Source organism: Pieris napi, chromosome 23, assembly GCF_905475465.1.
Source record: "Pieris napi chromosome 23, ilPieNapi1.2, whole genome shotgun sequence".
NCBI lineage: Eukaryota > Metazoa > Arthropoda > Insecta > Lepidoptera > Pieridae > Pieris > Pieris napi.
Genome location: NC_062256.1, coordinates 2,454,108 through 2,478,942, shown reverse-complemented (window position 1 = coordinate 2,478,942; position 24,835 = coordinate 2,454,108). Strand labels below are relative to the sequence as shown.

The 24,835-nt window shown below is 34.1% G+C and overlaps 2 protein-coding genes and 1 long non-coding RNA gene across 7 annotated transcripts in view; 2 read left to right on the top strand and 1 right to left on the bottom strand.

The window, feature by feature from the left end:
* Nucleotides 1-17,149, bottom strand: part of LOC125061117 (cell wall protein IFF6-like) — a 73,475-nt gene extending 56,326 nt beyond the window's left edge. Inside the window, exons 1-3 of one of the 5 annotated variants that reach the window (XM_047666354.1) lie at nt 17,014-17,140; nt 15,005-15,032; nt 12,793-13,362 (exon numbers count right to left, since the gene is read on the bottom strand). In XM_047666354.1, the coding sequence (XP_047522310.1) occupies nt 12,929-13,362; nt 15,005-15,032; nt 17,014-17,055 (504 nt within the window). In that variant the 5' untranslated portion in view covers nt 17,056-17,140 and the 3' untranslated portion in view covers nt 12,793-12,928. Of the gene's footprint in view, nt 1-12,792; nt 13,363-15,004; nt 15,033-17,013 lie in introns of those variants that run through there. The other 4 variants (XM_047666347.1, XM_047666345.1, XM_047666336.1 and 1 more) reach the window with 4 other exon arrangements.
* On the top strand, nt 6,482-11,080 carry LOC125061120 (sine oculis-binding protein homolog). The gene is made up of 3 exons (XM_047666355.1): nt 6,482-6,560; nt 9,108-9,135; nt 10,081-11,080. Exons 1-3 carry the CDS (start codon nt 6,519-6,521, stop codon nt 10,791-10,793), a joined length of 783 nt encoding a protein of 260 aa, XP_047522311.1. The 5' UTR covers nt 6,482-6,518; the 3' UTR covers nt 10,794-11,080.
* On the top strand, nt 16,460-19,595 carry LOC125061138. Its single transcript, XR_007118991.1, has 2 exons — nt 16,460-16,868; nt 19,252-19,595. It is a non-coding gene; the product is annotated as an uncharacterized LOC125061138 (long non-coding RNA).
* Nucleotides 19,596-24,835: the final 5,240 nt, after the last annotated feature.

Here is a 24,835-nt window from a genome sequence, read left to right as displayed (position 1 = left end):
AGACGCTGCTTAATACCGAGTTCTTGAAGTATCGAGACGTTTGTACGAAACTCGGTCCACAAAACATTCTCCTCCAGCACCACATTTCCAGAGCGTCTATTTTCTGCTTTTCCACAACTCGCAAGGTCCACGTTTCAGCTGCGTACTGAAATATAGGGAATATAAGTGTATTCACGAGGCTGGTCTTCGTGGCTTTTGTTATATTTCTGTTTCTCCATATTTTTTGCATCTTGTCCATCGCCGTTCTTGTGATGCTCATACGTCGTTTAACCTCATCGATGCATCCGCCATTGCTTGAAATCTGAACCCCAAGATAAACATAAGATTGGACCACGTTGCATTTCGCGATTTGAGTAACTTGAGGCGAATTATTTCTGGCCCGGTCAACAATCATCACCTTGGTTTTGCTGCGATTTATCTTTTGTCCTCTCACTCATGGCTCACTCGTTCCATCCTTGACAGAAGCTCTTCCAAGTGTTGCGAACTGGATGCAAACAAAGTGGTATCATCCGCGTAACGCAGGTTCGCAATTCTGTATCCACCAATTGTTACAGCGTCGGTCCAGTCTTCCAAAGTGATGCGCATTATTAGCAATTTATAATGCAAAATTATTAGCATAAGTAAGGGCCCTTATTAGAATCGAATTCCAATTCGGTCAGCATTATTATTTTTTTGCGTTTTGTGAGTTTATATCTACCTAGATACTTAGTACAAACACTAATTTTATAATACTATTTTTTTAAGATCTTCAGCGGCAACATAATTCAAATGTTGGTTCGCTTCATTAGCAAAACGCCACTCACGCTAGCAATAAAAATAACAAACAAAATTTCTATTGAGGAAGAACTATTTTTTTGTACACTAGCTGAGTTCACAAGAGTTGCTTTCTATATTGTTAGTTATAAGATTTCGGTATATAAATATATTTTTTTAATGTGTTTTATGTAGGATAAACGGTGTGGGTATTATTGTGTGGTTCTAGTAACTGTTAAGATATAATAATGATGTGGAAATAATGAAATAAATAAATTTTAAAGTTAATTGTTTTTGCTATGTTAATGTATATAATATATATGTTGCATTTTATGATTTGAAGAAATTTCTTCTTTGTAGTCTTCATTACTGAAGGACGTGTCTGTCTTGAAAAGCCCTAACAGATACGTTGACTTGCTGTCTCCACACCACTCTACCCTCAGCTTGTCTCAGGGCATTAGGACCTGAAACCCCGACTTCTCTCAACCCCCGCGTCCCTCCCCATCACGTCTCCATACCATATACACTTTTTCGAGACTGTGGTCTGTGTCCTGGCAATATGGCCAAAGTAACTAAGCACCCGTTTGTAAATCATAGTTGACAGTCTTGTCAATCTTCAGTTGGTTGAGAATAGTAGTAGTAATAGTTCAAGTTTATGAATATAAAAATGTTTTATTTCCTTAAGGAAAGGCTTTAATTTAAAGCCTTCATAAAAATCGTGAATGTGTGGTGTGATGAATGCATTTGCTCAATTTTTTTTTTGGAAAAACCAAAACATACAACATATTCAAAATGTACATATAAATATAAACAACAACCATATCCACCTTTAAAATCACATTTCAAAGTTGCCCTAAAGTGGTTGGTAATACCACCATTGTCTTTGGTTCCACATCGAAAAGCTATGTTTCTTAAAGTTATTTCACAAGTAAGTCGTAATAGATGACTTTAATAAGATTTATGACAAAAATAAAATAAATTATTATGATTATTACATATAAAGCCATAGAATACATCCTTCCTCTAAAACTTAAAAAAGCTGTAATTTTTACAGATTCACTGAGGTCTTTAAATGCCCGGTTCCTGTTTGGCTCACATTATCAATTTCCTGTCATTACCAAAAGTAGAAACCTGCTATTGAAGTGTTTTAAAGAAATTTATTCCGTATCGTTTACATGGGTTGCTGGTCACTGTGGAATATCTGGCAACGAGAAAGCCGATCTTATAGCTATTGACGCGATGGAGAGTGGAGATGAGGATATTTTTAGAAACTATGCGCGTGACTTGATGGCTCTTTCCGGGATTTATCAGGAATTTCTGTACTGAATCCTGAGCTTAAGACAGTTCAAAAGGTTGCCATTATCGTGTTATTCAAACTTCTATACCCATTAAGGCCCTATCCCAGCATGAATTGCTGTGTCAGTGTCTCGGGGTGGACTGCGGTGCGCAGTGGAGAGGCGCGTCGCGTCGGCCCGTAATAACAATTACATAGTTATGTAAAACATTAAATTAATGTAATTTTATCATTTTTTTTTCTGAAATGGATTACTTGGCTTGCAATTAAATATATCGTATAAATTTCAAAATTATGTTCTATATACATTTTCGTCATAAAATGAATTCAAAGTGTTAAAAATTGGCTATGTTTTGTTTTTTTTTTATCGAGCGAAGTTATTTAAATCGTGTATCGATCTTTCAAAATGGATACATAAACTACTCAACTCCACAATACATACACAAAAATGGAACGAAACAATGTACTTTTTTGGAGTTTAGCGATAGGATAGGTCCTTAATCCCTGGTTTTGGAGACTGAGATTCAGTAAAAGAGTTACAACAATACTGTCTCCTATACGGCTTGGACACGTCTGCACCCTAGCTTATCTTTATATATTTGACAGCCCTTCGTGCGAATGCGGATATGTTAAAGCTGAACCACGTCATGTTTGTTTGTTTTCGGCGCGACCGGTTGGATCATCTTAAAGGTCTCTTTACCCTTCAAATTCCTTTCTCTTCATATCTTGTTTACTTGCAACATTGGACCCACATGTATATAGACTTTTAGCAGCTTTTATCTAAATGATATAAAAAATTAGACAATATTAACGTAAATAAAAATATATGTAAATATCTTTTCTTAGGGTGCGTACAGACTATGTAACTTATTATATAACTTGTGTTTTATAACACGTCCAAATTATGTAACCTTGTTTTTCAACATTATAACATAAAACGATACTGTACACATTAGAATAACAATGCAATATAACAATGTTATATAACCATTTTAAATAACAAAAGAATAACAAAAAAACGTAGATGCTGGGTTCGTCCTAGCATACATATCAATAACATGTTATTATAACATGTTTTATAAGATTCAGTGTCCACATTATCTGAAACATGTTGTATAGCAATGTTGTATAACATGTTATGTTATATAGTCTGTACACACCTTTACGCTCCTTTTTTATCTAGCTCTTTAAGAATTGATCTTTTATTTTATAGATTATTCTCCATTCCTAAATTTCGTTCAATCCGATATTTTTTTACCCATTTCCCTATGTTTACCCTGGGCCACAATGCACAAACCATGCAGGCCAATAAAAAAAAGAAATTGAAGTAACTAGATAGACAAATTATTGCTAAAGAAAAGCTGTAACTCTCGTGGCAATTTAAAATTTTGACGATGGATATCAGAAGCGGTATCAAAACACAATTATTTTTACTATAAAATATCGCTTTACAAATATTTCCTACGGCCTGATGCGTAGTGCCAAGGGCAGCAACACCGCAAATGTATGAGTCACTTAAAGATCTATACAATTATTCAAAAGTAAAAGAAATCAATGACAATGGCGAAAGATATTGCAATCGGAACTTAGGTACGTATATACTCTTGTCAATATTAACTTTAATAGAATGGGAATAATTATTACTGATATTATTACATTACTTGGTATACTTACTTTTATATCTTGGGTTGAAATAACAATATTATTAAGAAATAAATTCATTTATTGGAATTTCGAGGAAAGCTTGATTTGGACTAATACAGAAAACAATGTTTTTAACGAATTAAAAAATAGCTAATATTAATTTTTAACTAAGAAGGTTAAATAAAATTTAAACAAACCCAATATTAGTTAATCAGTTAATAAAATAAAATGATAACCTGTTTAACTTTTTATTTTTCCATACAATCAACAATATTTACTTTAGTTTTAAAAGAACTTCAATCTTAAATCAAATTCAAAAAGTAATAATAACATATAAAGGAACAATTTTAACAGCCTCACATGTTTATTTCTTTATATTACAAGAAACAAAACACAATTTGTTATTTTCATTCATAGATCTATGTAACTAAATTAAATAAATATTTAAATCAAATAAAAATATATTTCTTAATTATTTGGCAACTCTTAAAGTTTAAATTATTATATTATTAATTTTAACTTTCTGGTAAGGGGGCGTCCATAAATTACGTGAGGTGTTTAAGGGGGGAGGGGGTCGAGTCAAATCTTATTTAATCTTACGTTGGAGAGAGGGGCGGTCTCGGCAAATCACGCAATTTTTTTTCTGATTGAAAAAAAAAAGTAGGAAAACGGTTGATCCTAAAGGTCCTCCATACCTAAACACTCTATATTTCACTTATATTGTTTTAGTCGTAAATTAAAGCACGATGCCAATTGTTTTTCTTTTTACAATAACAATCCAACGCGTTTACTTAAGAAACCCACATTTTGAAAAATGTGGGGGATGGGGGAGGGGGTTGAATAAAATCTCACGAAATCTCACCAGGGGGGGAGGGAGGTACAGAAAATTTAAAAAAACACCTCACGTAATTTATGGACGCCCCCTAACACTTGATGTACCTCAATAAATAAACACTTAAACAATTAGGTACTGTGGTTATCTATTCAACTAAATTAAATCAGTCTTCAATTTGTATTTATTTTTACTACGCGCTAAATAGATCGCTCGGGCTTGCCATTCGCCAGATCACGCCATGCGTCGATAGAGCGCGTCCCACTCCCGCTCGCCGCTCGCGGTGTAAAATAGCGTCAGCAGCGCGTGCGGTGAAATACCAAACCCATACCTTTATTTACATAAATTATGGCAACGGGATCTGATCGAAAACCTGGACTACAATTTAAACCCCGCTCGGACGCTCCCCGGACGTCTTCCAAACTAGGACAAATCTAAAGAAACCCGGACGGATGGCAGCCCTAGGAATTACCGACCACTATAGTATGTTTAATTAATATTTCAAAATTTTTTTTTTTATAATTGGCATGTAGTCAATTTTTTTATTTTTTTCAATCAATATTTTTAATCAGCCCTGCGATTCTGTAACTTACTTCACGAACTCACACAGCGGTTTTCGCATCGGCGGTCTCTCTCAAATCAGTCTTAAACAATAAAGTACAAGCTCCCACCTTTTCAGAATGCCAAATCATAAAATGACTGCTTCACGACTGATTTGAGAGCGACCGCCGATGCGAAAACCGCTGTGTGAGTTCGTGAAGTGAGTTACAGAATCGCAGGGCAGGGTAGTATTATATATGTATCACTATAACTTTCTTTTTTACCAAAGATGTATATATACTTTAATGTCACATAAAAAATATACACATAAATAATTAATTGATTAAAAACAACCTAACGTTTGCATATTCTATGGGCTTCATCCTTTGATTGGTATAGAATTTATCTAATAATCATACCGGTGAAATGTTTAAAAAAAATTTTTTTTTTAATATTAATTAAAATACTCTGGACTGAAATTTGCTAGGCAACCCATATGGATTATATTTATTGACGTATTAAATTAAATACAAAATACGTTTCATTAAATAAGCATCACGGTGAAGGTCGTTGTATATCGGGATCTTAGACCATACTACTATTCTCAACCAACTAAAGATCACCACAAGTCAACTATGATTTACAAAGGGGTACTTAGCTACTTTGGCCATATTGCCAGGAGAGAACTATAGTCTCGACAAAGTAGTCGTATGGAGACACGACGGCAGAAGGAGTCGGGGTTTCAGGTCTCAACATCCCTAATGCCCTGAGCTAAGGGTCGCTGAGAGCAGTATGGAGACAGTAAGTCGACGTATCGGTTACGGTTTTTCAACAGGCACGCCCTTCAGTAATGAAGACTGCAAAGAATAAATTTCTTCAAACCATGAAATGTAACATATACATTAACATAGAAAGAACAATTAGCATTAAAAAACATTATGTTAAAAAAGTAATTACAGGTTTCCGTAACGACAATTAGCCGACTTCTCTGGCACATTCCACACACTCATATATTCACGCTTAAGGACCTATCCGGTCGCCAAACTCCAAAAAAGTACATTGTTTCTTTCCATTTTTTGTCATCGTTCCTTGAAGTAGGGCGAATAGAAAAAATAAAAGGTGGAGTTGAGTAGTTTATGTATCCATTTTGAAAGATATACGATTTAACTAACTTAGCTCTAAATAAATAAATTACACAAATATAACAACAACTCGGTTTGGCATAATGTACAGATTTCTTTCCCTGGAGACAAGATACCCAAAAAAGTCAGGAACAACACTTATAAGTAGGTAAGATTTGAGTAACGGAAGGCACACTTAGCATTGAATCAGTAATTGATAATTTATTGCATTAAAATTTCTTTTGTTTGTTCTGTCTCAAAATCCGTATAAAAGCCCGACATAATTGTCATCAAATCAGTTTGAGTTACGGTCTTTAACGGATACTACGGTCCTATGGCCAAAATGATTTCCACTTTCGCGCTCTTCTTTTTAAGCGTAAGTTATTTTATATTTATTAATTCATCTCGCAATATTGATAAACGTGAATCGATATATTTTTAAATAATCTGTGTATAATACTTTAAAATATAGTCAAAATGTATGACAAAACAAGAACTACATTACCGGTTATGTACATTACGAAATGTCAATTCCAAGAAGGTCGCCATTTTTGTTTTGGTTTGTGGCGCGCTATTTGGTCTCGGTGGCCGTGCTCGTTGCGCTTTCAGCGCAATTGATACATAAGTAAAACTACAATCATAACAATTATGTAAATATTATTCGTTTTACTGGTAATTTATATGGCGAGGTGATCAGCCTTTTGCCCTTACCAACCCAAAAACAATTTGTAACATCCATCTTTTACTTATCCACTTCAATCCAAAATACTACAAACACCACTCACACATAACAGTTACCTATACATACCTTTTTCGCTTGCACATTGAAAAACAGTCCCTGTTTACAATATGATGACTCACAGAGGCTTGGCTTTGCAAAAGAGTCTAAACTCAATTAGCACTGACTGAATTGCAGTCTTGCAGGGATTTATGTACCCAATTAACAAGTGAAAGTGAAGATAATGAAAAAGAACTCGTTCAGTGTGCTGGAAGGCAACAGCCTTGCGATTCTGTTACTTACTTTTCGAACTCACACAGCGGTTTCGCATCGGCGGTCGCTCTCAAATCAGTCGACTGACTGACGATAAAATGACTGCTTCACGACTGATTTGAGAGCGACCGCCGATGCGAAAACCGCTGTGTGAGTTCGAAAAGTGAGTTACAGAATCGCAGCGCAGGAAGCTCAAAAACGAAATGACCTTGCTATTTCAAGAAAATATTTTACTTAAAGATTAGTGTGATGAGCATCAGCAGGAATTAAATATATTAAAATTAATAAATATATTAAATAAGCACATAAGCTAGTAAAATAATATAAAAATGTAAACTATTAAATCCACACGATTTAATAGTTCAAAACATAGAACTTCAAAATTAACTTGATTTGCATTTAATTGAACTCGAAAATGTTAAATTAAAATATGAAACTAACACTTCAGATTTAAAAACAAAAATATTAAAATTAAAAGAACTTACAAACAGTCTCACTAGAATTAAAGAATCACATTGTATGGTAGAAAAATATTCTTCTGCGATGGAGGATAGATTATTTACCTACCTTACTCTCTCTATCTCAATTTTTCTCACAATAGCTCTCTCCCACCTCTCGCTCCAAGGCACTGTCCGTGATGCGTCGTTCGCTCTATTTAATGTCTCTCTCGACATTTCTCACTTGCTTGCTCCCTACTCTCGCTCTATGGCTATTTGCTTCATGCTACGTTTCTCACTCTCTCTGAATCGGTCTCAATCGCTCTCTCCCTTTTCTTCGACCAAAATGCTGCACATCTTCGTGACGCTGATATTATTATTATTGTGTTTCATCCCTAAAAAAATTACCCTCATGCGCCGAAAGAAGTTTCACTTCAAAAAAAAATTTATAACCTATACATAATATTACTTTTTTGTTATAAATTCTTATTATTCATTATTATTATTATCTTAAATTTATGGAGCCATGCAATCACGTCCCACATTGGCTAAAAATACCTTTTAAGGATTTTGTTTTGCAATTTTCAGATGTAATTATATAATATAAAAACTAAGTTAATAGCTTGCGTGTTTTTAAATGCGTTTTTTTTTCTCGATCTCCCTTACTCTGTCTTTCAATCTTTCTCAAATTTTAATATGTGACGATTTCAAGTAAGAATGAAACTCTGGTCCCTTTTTTTATATTCTGCTGCTTAAATTTTCGCGCTTTCTGAAAACGGGACAATTTTGCGTCCCACAGTTCATTTCGGAGACACCGGGACTCGTAATTGGAAAAAGGGACAGTCTCGTTCAAAACAGTACGTCTGGTCACGTTACTTATACATAATATAACTTCTATCTTAAATTTTTGGAGCCAAGCAATCACGTCCCACATTGGCTAAAAAAACCTTTTAAGGGTTTTGTTTTGCAATTTTCCGGTGTTATTTTAGAATTACATAAAAACTAAATTTATATATAAGTTTAATTCTAGCAATTTATGAAGCTAAAAAAGAAATAATCAGGCTAGCTTTGACGAATTAATTTAAATTGTTTCAAAGTATTCGGGCTGATGCATTTATCTGTTTCCGTTTTATCTGTTCTGTGCCTTCCAAATAATACTTATTGTTTTCCTGGTAATCGCATGCTTTACCCCTTAGCAACACCCATACCATAAAAATGTTCTTTCACTGGCCCCACACATTTTGGGATATTGTTGATATTTTGTTACTGGATATTGGCCATTGCATAATCGCGTCGGCAATATTTTTGTGCAAGTCTTTTAAAAGATAATTGAAATATAGGAATTCTTTGTGTATATGGCAAGCTGATCAACGTTTTTGTCTTTACTGTGCAAAAGATAAAGTTTTTCTAGGCATCAAACCTAGCAATGTTGTACTTCGATGCTATAGTATTATTGTAAAAATTTTACGATTATTATTATTGTTATTTATTTCAGATACTGCATGCTCATGCTGCTTTTCAAGGTAAATAAAATCGAATTTATTTGATATACTTACCAGGGTATCAGACATTAACCCATAAGTTATGTCATAGGCAACTCAAATATTTTTAACAATGACAATTTAAAAAATGTACTAAAATTTCACATAAAAATATGTTATATGCTGAATAGCGTTACCAGAGCTATAATTAATACTTTCTTGTCAATTTTGTATATCGTCAAGTAAATATTCACATTGCAATATACTTATAACAAGTTTTTAAAGTATTTTTAACTTGGACAACAATCGTCTATCGCTGAGAGCTTTATACAATTTTCATTAGGCTTTTCTAGTAATATTCGAGACTTAGTGCGAACTTATATACACAATAGTTAAACTAATCCAGGGACAGAAGCATCCTCACACAAATATACAATACCGTTTAGCAATCCCTTAATGAGGGAGTTCCGATGAGATATTGCTTCATCATCACAAAAAGAAGATAGCTGCAATTTACAGCTTGGCACATGGTTAGAGACATAGTACAGAAATTTTAAATACATAATAAGAAAACACAGGAATAAATGGCTCTAAAAATAGAATAAAATTGTATATTTTATGTAAGAATTTTAAACAAAAATAATTATATTTTTTTCAAGAGGTCCTTCAGGAGGTAGAGTATAGGCCTCCTCCAACTGGCTCCATCTCTCTCTATCTTGAGCATTTTTTCCCAATCGACCCCAGCAACTTCTTTAAGCTCGTCAGCCCACGAACCTCTGTTTCTTTTCCCTTTCTTATTATCCTGTTTGGGCCGGCCTTTCCACTTAAATTTTTATATTAAATAATAATAAATACTTACTTGCCAGAACATTAATAGGCGTCGTGTTAATATGAATTTTTCAATTTTAAACGTTAATAGGGGTTTGAAACCTGTAAAAAAATATTGTTTATCGTATTAGCGAATTCAGTTACGTGTTGCTTTTTCAGGTGCACCAATTCCTCAGAATTATTTTAATCCACCACCGGACGTTCCTCCAACTTCATACACTCCTTCAGCAGCTCCAGCTGACACACCATTTACTTACCAAGGGTATCCACCCAACTTCCACCCCGGGAATACACCTAGAACTCCCCCGTTCTACCCTGGCTTCAAAAATCCCAAATACCGCGTTCATCCGATTCCTAACAATCCCGTCCCAATAGTCCCCTTAACTCAACCAGCACAACCTGTTCCAGTTCAATTACCTATAACACAAAGTGTTCCAATAGCAAGCCCACTGCAACCCTTACCTCAGCCCATTGTACCAAATGTTCTTATACCAATAAATACAGCTCAGAAAACAACCTACACTACCAATGCGTCTGGGAACGCTTTTGCCACAAGCGTATCCAGACGCATTTTTAAGCGCTCATGCGCAGGCTTAGGATCATGCTCAGGCTCAGGGTCATGCTTAAGCACAGATTCCTGCGCAGGCGTAGGCTCGGGCAAAGGCCCAGGATCATGCTTAGGCCCAGGATCATGCGCAGGCATAGGCTCGGGGTCAGGCTCAGAATCATGCTCAGGCTCACAATCATGCGCAGGCATACGCTCAGGCTCAGGCTCTAAATCATGCTCAGGCTCACAATCATGCGCAGGCGTAGGCTCAGGCGCAGTCCCAGGATCATGCTCAGAGCCAGGATCATGCTCAGCACCAGGCTAAGGCTCATGCTCAGGAACCAGCACAAGAGGAAATAGCTCTGGCTCTTTTAGGTAGACTAAATTTTTGTACGATTTCTATGTATCAGTATAACGCTTTCAAATTCCAGTCATCCCCAGAATCGTTCCTTACCCTCAATAAAAGGGCATTTGCCTCATTAACTACTTAGAGATGCCAGCAATGATTCGCAATTAATTTAGATTTTACTAAACCGATATTAATAAGTAAGCAAGCATTTTAAAAACCAATCTATGTATTGAACCAAAAATATTAATAAAAATAAAGCAAAAGTGTTGTTTTTATTTTTAGTTTCTAAATCATTAATTCCTTACCATTATTTTCACACAGAAGGATTACGTTTTCCCGTAAATCTAGAGTTACGTTGTAAAAGTAATATCAAAGACAATTAAAGTATAAAAAAAATTAAAGTAGACAAAATATCATTCCTAAGGAAAAGCCGTAACTCTTGTGATAATTACAAATTTAGACGATGGAAGTCAGAAGCTGTATCAAAATAACAAATATTTACCCATTAATTGGAAATGTTTAGAACACCGCCCCGAGATATCGTTTTGAAAATTTTTCCTACCGCCTGACGTCTAGGTGAGGTTGTTAATCTTTTAATAGCGACTACAACATGCTTTTGATATTTAAAGATTTATTGAATTATGCAAAAGCAAGAGACCATATTGGTACTCAAATAAATATTGGTACTAAATTGGTACTTACGTACGTACACCGGTCAATATAAAAATAAAATAAATAAATCATTGGCGCTACAACCTTTTCAGGTATGGGTCTCAGATTTCTGTATGTGTTTCATAATCATTATTTTGTCAATCTGATAGGCAAGTAGGTGATCAGCCTCCTGTGCCTGACACACGTTGTAGACTTTTTGGGTCAAAGCAAGCCTTCCTCGGGATGTTTTCTTTCATACTTCAAGCTTCTTGAAGCTTTTTTAGACTTTCCTTCGAAATGGCCGTCGTTAGATATGTTAATGACTTTAAGAAGAGTGTCTTTTAAGACAATTATATTGCAGTGGTTATCCAGCACTTCTGGACAATGCCAAGCAAGTTCAAGTACCGGAAAAGGCGCGTTAGAACCGGAACCAACTCAGGAGCACAAGTTCGTAATCTTCGTGTTTTTTATAATTAAATGTTTTACAAAAAATTTGGAACAAATTACAGTTGTGTGTACAGATGTGTGTAATGTGTGTAATGGTGAATGTGGTAAATCACAGAACAGATTTTTATTTTTTTAACTTATGTTACTTTAATGACGTTGTGGTTTATGAAATTTTCCTTTGAATAATTGTAATGTAAAGGGAGGGCAAAACTTGCTGAGTTTCTTGCCCGTTCTTCTCAGAACAAGGCCTCCTGGTAATTTTGCGAACGGATGGCATAGTCCTGCTCTTTCGTGAATTTTGTAAACGTTGTTGACATTCATAAGCATGCTCTAAGAAGCATCTAAATTGAACAAACGTATTTTGATTTTGATTTTGAGTTATATACCAAAAGGAAGTCAAAAATGAGAAAACATTTAAAAAATCGTAATAGTGCTTTACGACATTGTTCCCCGGGGCAAGCAATTATTTTTATGACAAAAATAAATATTTCGAAAATGCTAACTATAGTGTGATGGCGCTACTGATAAGAAGAAATCCAAAAACCTTGTTTGATTCAAAGCTTGATATCATTTAATTTAGGGAAAACTTCAAGATTCAATTATTGCGAACTTGTGCTTAAACTTTTGTATTCATTTATGTATTTCGGATTCAAATCATGAAATCTTCATACGTATTGACGCTAGATAGCATTAATATAAATCAGCGTTTGAAGTGTTAAGTCATAAGTTTTAAGTACTTGCTGAATAAAAACAACACTTGCTTTTCATTACTTCACTCTTTATTCATTTATTAATATTTTTGGTTCAATACATAGATTGATTTTTAAATGCTTGCTTACTTATTAATATCGGTTTAGTAAAATCTAAATTTATTGCGAATGCAAATCGACAGTTTGCCCTTTGATTGCGGGTAAGGTACGATTCCGGGATAGGGATAGGGGGAGATAGAAATCATACAAAAATTTAGTCTATCTAAAAGAGCCAGAGCTAGTTCCTCTTGTGCTGGTTCCTGATCATGAGCCTGCTGTTGAGCATGACCCTGGCTGTGAGCATGATCCTGGGGCTTTGCCTGTGTTTATGGCTGAGCATGATGATGAACCTGAGCATGCTTTTGAGCCTGAGCCTGATCCTGCGCCTGCGCATGATGATGAGCCTGAGCATGATTCTGAGCCTGAGCCCGAGCCTACGCCTGCGCATGATTCTGATCCTGAGCATGAATTTGAGCCTGGGCCCGATCCTGCGCCTGCGCATGATCCCGCGTCTGAGCATGATCCTGGGCCTGGGCCTGATTCTACGCCTGCGCATGATCCTTTGCCAGCGCATGATCCTGAGCCTGATCCTGATCTTGCGCCTCCGCATGATCCTTGGCCTGAGCATGATCCTAAACCTGTGCCTGCGCCTACGCCTGCGCATGATCCTGGGCCTAAGCATGATCGTGAGCCTGCATCTGAAAAAAGAAACACGTAACTGAATTCGCTAATACGATAAACAATATTTTTTTAACCGGTTTCAAACTCGTGTTAACGTTTAAAATCGAAAAATTCATATTAACACGACGCCTATCAATGTTCTGGCAAATAAGTATTTATTATTATTATGTTAAAAAACTTAAGTGGAAAGTTCGGCTCTAACGGGATGATAAGAAAGGTAAAGAGAGGTCGCCTTGTTGGGCTGACGAGCTTAAAGAAGTTGGTGGGGTCGATTGGAAAAAAAATGCTCAAGATAGAGAGAGTTGGAGCCAGTTGGAGGAGGCCTATACCTTAAAGAGTACCTTGAAAAAATTGTAATCATTTTTGTATAAAATTTTAGTGTACCTTTTGAAAATATGGAATCATGTTTCAAAGAATAAATGGGGCTTAATAATATTATTATATTCGTACAGACTACCTCATCCACACCCAATGAAGTTAAAATTTGTGGTATTTCAGTTTTCATGTTGTATGTTTTTCCACATTGATAGAAATACTATACTATACATTATTATTGTCTAGAAATACTAAATATAAATGTTTCATAATTTTTTATACTATTTTAGTGTTTTATTCTATTTTTAGAGCCATTTATTCCTGTGTTTTCTTATTATTTAACATTTCTCTACTGTGTCTATAACCATGTGCCAAGCCGTAAATCATTTCCCTCATCAAAAGGCTGCTAAACGGGAGTGTATATTTGTGTGAGGATGCTTCTGTCCCTGGATTAGTTAGAAACTATTGTGTATTCAATTACATACGGGATTCGAAGTTCGCACTAAGTCTCGACTTTTACTAAGGCCTAATGAATATTGTATAAAGCATTCAGCGATAGACGATCGCTGTCCAAGCAATTTATATTATATATTTAGAACTAGATGACCCCGTGAACTTTGTTTCACCAACATACATTTGTGTCAAAACTTTTAAAACAGACCAAAGAGGTCGGCCCTCATACAGTAGACTAATACTATGAAACACATATTTTTGACCTACCTATCCTACCCTTCCCTACCCTACCACATATTTTTGAAAGAATCTACAAATATGTAAATGACAACCAAGTGACAATTCCCATCTAAGAACATTTTGTATTGGGAAATTCAATTGTCGTTTTTAGTATTTTTCTTTAATTATTATTTACGTTTCCCATCGTTAAAACCTTCCCTGATTATATATATATAATTTTAAGATCATAATTAGCCAAATCGGTCCAGCCGTTTTCGAGTTTTAGCGGGACTAACGAACAGCAATTTATTTTTATATATATAGATTATAATTACTCAAAAATACTATAAAAGCTTGTTATAAATATACTTATAGTCTGTATATATTGCAATTTGAATTTTTACTTAACAATAAACAAAAATTTACAAGAAAGTATTAATTATATCTCTTGTTACGCTATTAAAAATATTTTTATGTGAAATTTTAGTACATTTTAAATTGTCATGGTAAAAAATATATAAGTTGCTTATGACATTACTTATGGGTTAATGTCTGATACTTGACAATTGACAAACTTGGTACATTAAAATAATTAAATTATTTAATTTAAATAATTAAATTGTTTTCTACCTCTGGTAAAAATTATCTGAAAATTAAGTAAATTTTATTTACCTTGAGAAGCAGCTTGAGCATGCAGTATCTGAAATAAAAAACAATTACAATTGTAAAATTTTACACTATAACATCGAAGTACGTTTGAATCCTAGAAAAACTATATCTTTTGCACATAAAGAACAAAAGGTTGATCAGTTTGCTAATAAACAAAGAATTCCTACATTTAAATTATCTTCTAAAATACTTTTAACAAAAATATTGCCAACGCGATTATGCAATGACCAATATCCAGTAACATTATCCCAAAATGTGTGTGCCATGGGGCCAGTGAAACAAAATTTTAATGATATGAGTGTTGCTTAGAGGTAAAACATGCGTTTGGATTATCCATATAACATCTTATTCGATTACCAGGAAAACAATAAGTATTGATTTGGAAGGCACAAAAGATACGAGTAAATAATTCGTCAAAGCAAGCCTGATTATTTGTTTTTAGCTAGATAAATCGCTAGAATTAAACTTATCTATTTACTTAGTTTTTATATAATTCTAAAATAACACCGAAAATTGCAAAACATAATCCTTATAAGGTATTTTTTTGCCAATGGTGATTACTTGGCTCCATAAATTTAAGATAGTAAGTAATATTATGTATAAGGTCATAAAAGTTTTTAAAGAGAAACTTGTTTAGGCGCATGAGGGTAAATTTTTTATGGATGAAACGCAATAGAGTGAGATAGAGCGAACGTCGCATCACACACAGTACCATGATTCCATGGTCCACCATTCGGTGGAGCCGGTTGCACGAAACAACATGACTCATAATCTCGTTACCTCGCGGCGCGTCGTTACCTCTGATGCAAGCGAGAGCGCGGAACGAGCGCGGAGCGAGCGACAAAGAGCCACAATCAAGTATGAAGTGCAGTGATAAGTGATTGTAGTGTAAATTTTTTATAGCAACGATAATAATTATGCGTACGTAGTTGATGGGAAAAAAATGCAACCATTTCATCAGTATTTTCCTTTGACGTCACGTTCAACTATCATCAGTAAACCAACTTGACAGACAACCGATTTTTGACTCTAGTTTCTAAGGAATTTTAAATTTGTACTGTGGCGTAGGCCTTCACGCACCAAGGTGTCGTTTTTGGTGTTTTCTTTACTTTTTTTTTTCTATATATTTAGCAAGAATAAATGATAATAAAAAAATATAAATATAAAGAGTGCTACCATAAAATAAACGTTTTTGACATCAAGCATACTAATGTACTAAAATGAGATCATAATTATATATTATATAAGTGTAATTTTACCCACAAATTAGCTAGATTTTTTATTTATTTAACGAAACTTATAATATAATGGCAATTGAACTCAGATTTCTTTATTTGTTCCGTGATCATTTCTAATAGGCAAGTAGATGTTCAAGCTTCTGTGCCTGATACACACCGTCGCTTTTTGGGTCTAAGGCATGTCGGTTTCCTCACAATTTTTTCTTTCACCGTATTATTTTTTTTTTTTTGAGTGCGTGTTAAATGCGTATACATAGATATAAAGTCCATTGGTGCACAACCGAGGATCGAACCTATAACCTCAGGAATGAAAGTTGCACGTTGAAACCACTAGGCCAACACTGTTTTTAATGATAAACGAGTATTACTTTGTCTCGTTGGATAAATTGGGATTGAAGTTGATAAGTAAGAGATGGATGTTTGTTACAAATATGTTTTTGGGTTGGTAAGGACAAAACTGATCTGACTGATCACCTTGACATATAAAATACCAGTAAAAATTTACATAATTGTAAATATTTTCATTTTACCTTATGTATTAATGGCGCTAAAAGCGCAACGAGCACGGAAACAGCGACCAAATAACCCGCCACAAAACAATACAAAAATGGCGACCTTGGACATAACCGGTAATTTAGCTCTTGTTCTGTCATACATTTTAACTACTATATTTATTAAAGTATTATATTAAATAGATTTTTAAATTATTAAAAAATATATCTTATCACGTTTATAAATATTACGAGATGAATTAATAAATATAAAATAACTTACGCTTAAAACGAAGAGCGTGAAAATGGAAATCATTTTGGCCATAGGACAGTAGTATCCGTTCAAGACCGTAACCCAACTGATTTGATCACAGTTATGTCAAGCTTTTATACGGATTTTGAGACAGATAAAACAAAATAAATTTTAATATGCAATAAATTATCAATTACTGTTTGAATTTAATACTTATAAGTATTGTTCCTGACTTTAGGGAATAAAAATATGTACGTTATACCAAACCGAGTTGTTGTTATATTTGTCTTATTTATTGATTTACTTACTATAAATATAAAATTTAATTGCTTTGCGTTTGCCACGTTAAAACTCGAGAATTGCTGGACCGATTTGGCTATTTATAGTTGTTACGTGGTAAAAGATCTATTGTCAAATCTAAAAAAAATATTATACACTATGAAACAAAATAATTAGTTGTTAGAATCGAAAAGAAACCGCGTGCTTTAGTTAGTGATAGCATCAAATGATTAATAAGGTATTAATTGGTTCCGGAAATCAAATTCTTTCTAGAACATCTAATTAGAAACGCCCACATCATAGGTGCCTAGAAATATCGAGAGTAAAATACAATAGCACAAATTCAAAAATCATTTATTCACGTAGGTAACACAATGTACACTTGTGATTCGTCATTAAAGAAATACATATTAATGCTTCTAATTTTACATTTACTGCCAGTTCTCTAATCAAGGGCGTAGAACGGAAGAGAAGAACTGGCAATAAACTCGACGCCACTCCTTGTTAATCGCCATGTTTTTTTTTTACACAACGTTTGTAAGGAGCTGCAACCATTACATCATGTTCCACATGACATCTTAAGTAATTAATAATAATAACATAAATTAAAAACAAAGACTTGTCCCCTATCAGCAGGAGGCATGGTGAAATAGGAGCACGCACTTACATTCTAGTGGGAACAACACGCAAACACATAGTCGAAATAATTAAGATCACCGCATACACAAATTTGAGTTCAAGTTGAGTCTGCCTGCGTATGATTTTATTTCGCTCGGTTCGATTATTGCTATGTTAATATCACAAGAATTCTCTAGAATATAGACAATAGCTATAGAATATAGAAAATAGCTTAGAGCGTGACTTGTTTCGTTTGACCGTTTTATTTTATGTCTCTATCTCATCGCATACGGAAAAATCTAGAAATCAGAGGAATACGATTGTTGCCTCAGGGAGGATGTATTCGTTAAGAGAATGATATAAAAATGAATTCGCGCAGGAAGAGGGTCTTTTATATGCCAGTGAGTTCGCACAACAACTATATGAGATTGATATTCGTGATAATTTTGGTTCTCGTTTTTGAAAAGTAAAATCAGTGCTATTCTAAAATATAAATTTTTTAAAAGCGGATTGATGGTTTATACAAACATCGGAGATTCATGAGCACCTCAAAATCAGGACTCTCAAAGAGGAGATCAAGACCTGGAGTATAAAATACAGAAAAAGGCTAGAAATGCATCCTAATAAGCTTGCCACGCAACTAACCATACCGGACCTAATAAATAGGCTTAAAAGGCGACAAATCCTAAGTCTTGATAGACACGGTTGAAAGAGAGGAGCAGTCTCGATGGAGATTTTGCTTTGAACGCCTAACATCTCTGAACACATCTGCTCATAGTCTAGCTGACTGATTGCAAGATAAAGACTTTTATAAAAAAAAACGGATTGCATCATTTCCCAACCCTATGGATAAGTTTAATATATTTAATTCTGATAGGTTTGGTTGCTGTTAACTAATTTTTCGTGTCTGGATTAATTCGATTATTATTCAACAAGTGATTTCTTCAACCATTTATTAGTGTAGAATTGCTATGGCTATTATATTTCTTAATAGTGGTTTAACAACGTAATGAAATGTGACAGCGACTATCTTTAAATTAGTATAATGTAACACAAACACATAGCTGGGAGTTTTATTTGGTAAATTAGCGTGATGTATGATAAGAGGGTACCTATTTAAATAATTATCGAAGGTCATTGCTTCACTCGATATATTTATAGTTAAATACATGTATTTGCGCATTAGTTAAAATGTTATCTTTCTTTTTGTACCTCATAGCGTAGTGGAATGGTGATCGTCCGGTTTATAAACAGTTGGGGTTTGATTCTGGGTTGGGGTACTTATATTTCATTAAAATATTTGATTTTCTTCGAGTTATATTTCAAGCGGACCTAAATGTGAATACTGTGTATTTTTTTTAATTTTTCCAGGAAACTGGGGGTCCAGTGTACGGATTGTGAACCAACAGGCCACTTTTCTGTCGTCGACTCCAGCTAATCTCTGCCGTTGAGAGCCTTCCACCATGAGCCACAGGGTACCTTCCGGATCACCACTAAGTCAGTGGAAGCTTCACCGAATACCCCCACGTGTTACAGGAGCGTTAGACCAAATTTAAGTTCCCAGTACACATAGGTTTTTTTTAAAAGACCAGAAAGCTTCCCTGTGTCGAGAACCACACCCGGTTGTAGTCATAATTAGATACTTCAGGGTTCATTGTAAATTATTTAATTCAATTAAAAAAAAATTTTTTTTTTCAATAAAATATTGCACTTATTGTAGTTGTGTTTTTATTTGTAACCGCCGTAAGGCAAACGTAACAAAATGGCGCCCAACGATCTTGTGGGTGTTACATGGTTTATAAATATTCGTGAAAGTACAGGGAAGGTTTAAACAGTGGGAATCACAAATAATAAATAAATAAGAGTAGCCTTCCGAAATTGGTGTTTCATAACTGTAGTATCAGGTCCGAACTGTTTGTTCTAATTTAAAAATGTTGAATTAAGTATCAATTGTTACGCCATGGCTGTAAGAATATTTAATCACCTTCCTAGAAATTATAGATCACTGCCATTTAATGTTTTCAAGGGGAAGATGATTAGGTTTCTGAAGTCAAGGTGCTTCTATAGCGTGACCGATTATTTAGAACATAAGTTTATTAATTACTCATAAATGACTTCTCTACCGAATGATCCAACACGATTGTAGGTTCCTGCAAGTTGTATTGTATTGTAAAATCAAGGGGAGGGTGAATAAATTTTTAAAGACAAGGTGCCAATTGTATAGTGGGAGAGGTTTCTATCATTTGTTTTGACAACAATTATACTTAACTGTTCTTATAATTATGACATCATGATAATTGATATTACATTTGCACGCCTGTTTTATATGGCTGATTGTGCGGTCTTTTTTATAATTAATCAAACTAAATGTACCACTTTCTTTGCAAATAAAACTTATTATTATTAACACAAAGAAATTATGTATGAAGGTGATACGAAGGTCAGTTAAGTGTGCGTGAATGTATGAATAAGCGCCACTCACGCGAGCAATATAAATCATAAACACAATTTCTAATGAGGAACACCTATTTGTTTGTACACTAGCTGAGTTCACAAGAGTTGCTTGCTATATTGTTAGTTATAAGATTTAGGTATTTAAATACATTGTTTTAATGTTTTTTATGTAGGATAATAATCGGTGTGGGTATTATTGTGTCGTTCTATCGACTTGGTACTAACTGTTAAGATAGAAAATAAATAAATTTTAAAGTTAATTGTTTTTGCTATGTTGATGTATAGGCTATGTTACATTTTATAATTTGAAGAAATTTCTTCTTTGTAGTATTCATTACTGAAGGACGGCCGTAGAAAAGCCGTAATAATACAGCGACTTACTCTGTCGCCTCCAGACTGCTCTCAACGACCCTTAGCTTGTGTCAGGGAATTATGGATGTTGAGAACTGAAACCCCGACTCCTCCAACCATCACGTGTCCATACCATTGCCACTTTGTCGAGACTGTGGTTCTCTCCTGGAAATATGGCCAAAGTAGCTAACCCGTTTGTAAATCCTAGTTGACAGTCATGTGGTGATCTTTAGTTGGTTGAGAATAGACTTATTAGTTATTTTTGCAGTCCATGGTATATGAAACATTCTTCTTCAAGACGACATCTCGATTGCCTTTTTTTTCGGTTCGGAAGAAGTTTATTTAGTAGAAGAAAAGTTAATGTTTCATAAAATTGTTTTATTTTCTTACAGATTTATAAAAATTGTGAATAGCTCCATAGCCATTGGAAAGTGTCAGCGATGGAAACATTTTCATTGTTTTTGTTATTTTTGAAAAAAAAAAAAATTAAAACACAACATTTAAAATGTACATATAAAAATAAACAAGTTATGAACCACACTTCCACCTTCAAAATCAGATTTTAAAGTTGCCTTAAAGTGGTCGGTAATACCTGTGCAACCTTATTTAAATAAAAGGACAAAATAAAAAGTGAATTGGGTCGTTCTTCTTTTAAACCTACAATTTGATAAAGCTTTAGCTCAATTTAGAAAATAAAAATATAAAGCTTTCTTGTCAGTTTATATATATATTCTGATAGCAGAATTTCTATTCTATGGGAAAAAGTGGTTGGCCGAGATGTTTACAGATTTTAGTACGATTTTCTAGGCCTGAAAGATAGATTCGACAAAAAAAATTTACTCCTTCGGCACGAAATCTTTTATTTTATTCTATCGAATACTCTTCGTCAAATAACTTGTACTTTTGTAATACATTAATTAACTAAATGATCTTTTAAAAAACATATTAATATAATACATTTGTGTGTATAAAATATGTTTTATTCATGACCTAATACCACTCCGTCACATTTTCTGCTAATATAAATGTATTTTTTGCTATAAATCAATTTTTACTATCATTTAAAAATAAATACCAATATCACAGATAGCAATATAATTAAATAATATAAATATAAATTTTAAATGTTGCACTAGTCATAACAAAATATATAAAAGACAAAAATAATTTTCCTATCAGGAGACAACATCGTGACGGAGTTTGATATTCTAGGGGATACCAGGCTGCGTTTTGGTATAAAACAGGTTTATTTTTCTAAAATCATTTATTTTGTTATAAATCTTTTTAGTCTTCAACATTGTCATATAAAATAACATGAGATCGAACTCAGATAATTAATGAAATCATATTTGAGAACCTTTAGAATAAGAGATTCATATTTTAGTAAATTAAATGACTACTCACTCGCCTTATGTAATTAAAGTCTAGTATAATAATAATAATAATAATAATAAAGCCTTTAATCAGATAGAAAATAATTACATAATTTTAAACTTAAACTTAACACTAGTGAGTCGGTGACACCGACAACCCATCTGTTTGCCCAACTTTGGCAAAGGCCTCCTCCATTTCTCTCCACTCTGCTCTGTTCTGAGCTTTCCTGGTCCAAATTTTCCCAGTTATGGATTTTATTTCGTCATCCCACCTTCGAAACTGTCTACCTCGTTTTCTTTTATTATTTCTTGGGTACCAATATATGATCTTTTTGTTCCACTTTTCTATACCTCTTATTACGTGACCAGCCCATTTCCATTTCAATCTTCGTATCCTCGTTGTGACGTCTTCAATCTTCGTGTGGTTTCGTATGATTTTATTATTGATTCTGTCGGACCTGATATTTAGCATGCTTCTTTCCATCGCCGTCTGGCATGTCTTCAATTGCCTGGTTTGCATTTTAGTGAGTGCCCAAGTTTGGCAGCCGTATGTTAATACCGGAAGTATGCAAGTGTTATACAGCTTTGATTTGACATTTATTTTTATTTCTGTGTTTTTCATGATTTCGCTAAGCCCCCAGTAACATTTCCACGCTTTCCCAATTCTTGTATCAATATCCTTCGACATTATACCAGTGGTTGAGATCTGTTGGCCCAGGTATGTGTACTCTTTCACATAATCAATTGACTCTCCATTTACTATAATAATATCTTCTGATGCATTCGTCATGGCTTTAGTTTTTGAGGTGTTCATTGTTAGCCCTACCTTGCGGCTTTTCCTCTCCAGGTCTGTAATCATAATTCTTAGTTGCTCTTTGTTTGTAGCAAATAGTATGATGTCATCGGCGAATCGTAGGTGTGTTAGTTGTTCCCCGTTTATGTTTAGTCCGTACCCATCCCATTTTAATTCTCTGAAGATGTCTTCTAGTACAGCTGTGAATAATTTAGGTGATAGGGGGTCTCCTTGACGTACACCTCTATTTATTTTGATTTCTTTTCCTACTTTTTCTAGTTTTATTCTAGCGGTACTATTCGTGTATATATTTTTTAATATTCTGATGTACTTTGGGTCGACTCCTTGATTTTTGAGGCAGTGCCAGATATTTTCGTGCTCTATTGAGTCGAATGCCTTGTTGTAGTCTATGAAGCAACAATAGAACGGCACATTGAATTCTTTGGTTTTCTCAAATATTTGTCTTACCGTAAGTATATGGTCTAATGTTGAATATCCCGCCCTGAAACCAGCCTGCTCTATAGGTTGATTTTCGTCCAGATTTCTGGTTATTCGCCGCAAAATTACTTTCGCAAAGACTTTATAGATGTTTGACATTAAGCTTATCGGCCTATAATTGTTCATGTCACTCCTGTCACCTTTTTTGTGGAGGAGGATGATCGTTGATGTGGTCCACTGTAACGGAATTTGTTCAGTGCTCAGTATATCGTTAAAGATGTATTTTAGTAGTGGTGATATCTCTTTTTTGCAGACTTGAAGCATATCATTATTGATCCCGTCAGGGCCGGAAGCTTTATCCTTCTTCTGGGTTTCAATTGCTTTGTTTATTTCTGCTTCTATTATATGAGGAACATTATCGTTGCTAGTTAAGTCTATATTGTAAGTATGATATTTGCTGGAGTAAAGGTTCTCATAGAATTTTGTGGCTATTTAAGTCTAGTATAGCTTGACATCAAATTAACGTTTCCAAAAACATAAAATAAAATAATCATTAAGCCATTGATTCTCTGAAAGTCTTATTTTTCGAATATTGACAGTGGCTCTTCGAACTAGAAATATTGTCTCTTGCCTTTTTATTAACATTCGGAGCTTACTTACTTACCTACCTTAAAACAATTAACATTTTGTTAGGTTAGGTTAGGTATATTCCGACAGCTATATTCTACAATCCATATTCTTATTAATTTAATTGTACAGTGTTATATTAGCTTACTGGTATGATTGCAACCAATATTTTTTTTTTAAATATTAATTAAACATACTCTGGACTGAAATTTGCTAGGCAACCCATATGGATTATATTTATTGACATATTAAATTAAATATAAAATACGTTTCATTAAATAAGCATCTCGGTGAAGGTCGTTGTATATCGGGATCTTATACTAATAGCGATAACAACATGCAAGTGCGGCAACGCCGCAATTATATAAAATTAAGATGCGTCATGCGACACTAAAAAAATATTTATTGAATCATTCAAAAGCAACAATGACAAATATCCTTTGTGGGTTATTAGTGGTTATTAGTAATAACATACATACACTGGTCAATATTAACTTTCATACAATGGCAATTGGCAATACTATTATCATAATTATTATATTAATTAACTGACGTTTTTAGACTTTTTCACTCAATTTTTTTTAATTTTTCCCTCCGTAAGAACCATCCTCGTACTTCAATTATAAAAAAAGAATCAGACAAATCGTTCAAGCCGTTTTTATGTTATGTCGTGACAACGGAAAACGGGTTTCATTTACATATAATATATAGTCTAGTCGACAAGTTGAAAATGGAACAAAATAGAGATACTGCTCTTAAAATTATGTGCGATAGCTCATTGGATCCGGAATGACGTCTAGAAAAATGTGCTAAAAGCGTGTATTAGCACATAAAAAATTGCAAAAGTTATAGACAATTAAAGATGAAAAAAAAATGGCATTTAGTTTTTTGCCAATATTTAATAAACTATTAATATTTA

What these genes read in the sequence shown, in the direction of transcription:
- LOC125061120 (XM_047666355.1), top strand. Translation starts at nt 6,519, where the DNA reads ATGGCCAAAATGATTTCCACTTTCGCGCTCTTCTTTTTAAGC. An exon ending in TCGCGCTCTTCTTTTTAAGC is followed by an intron (nt 6,561 to 9,107) that starts GTAAGTTATTTT and finishes TATTTATTTCAG; the next exon opens with ATACTGCATGCTCATGCTGC. An exon ending in TGCTCATGCTGCTTTTCAAG is followed by an intron (nt 9,136 to 10,080) that starts GTAAATAAAATC and finishes TTGCTTTTTCAG; the next exon opens with GTGCACCAATTCCTCAGAAT.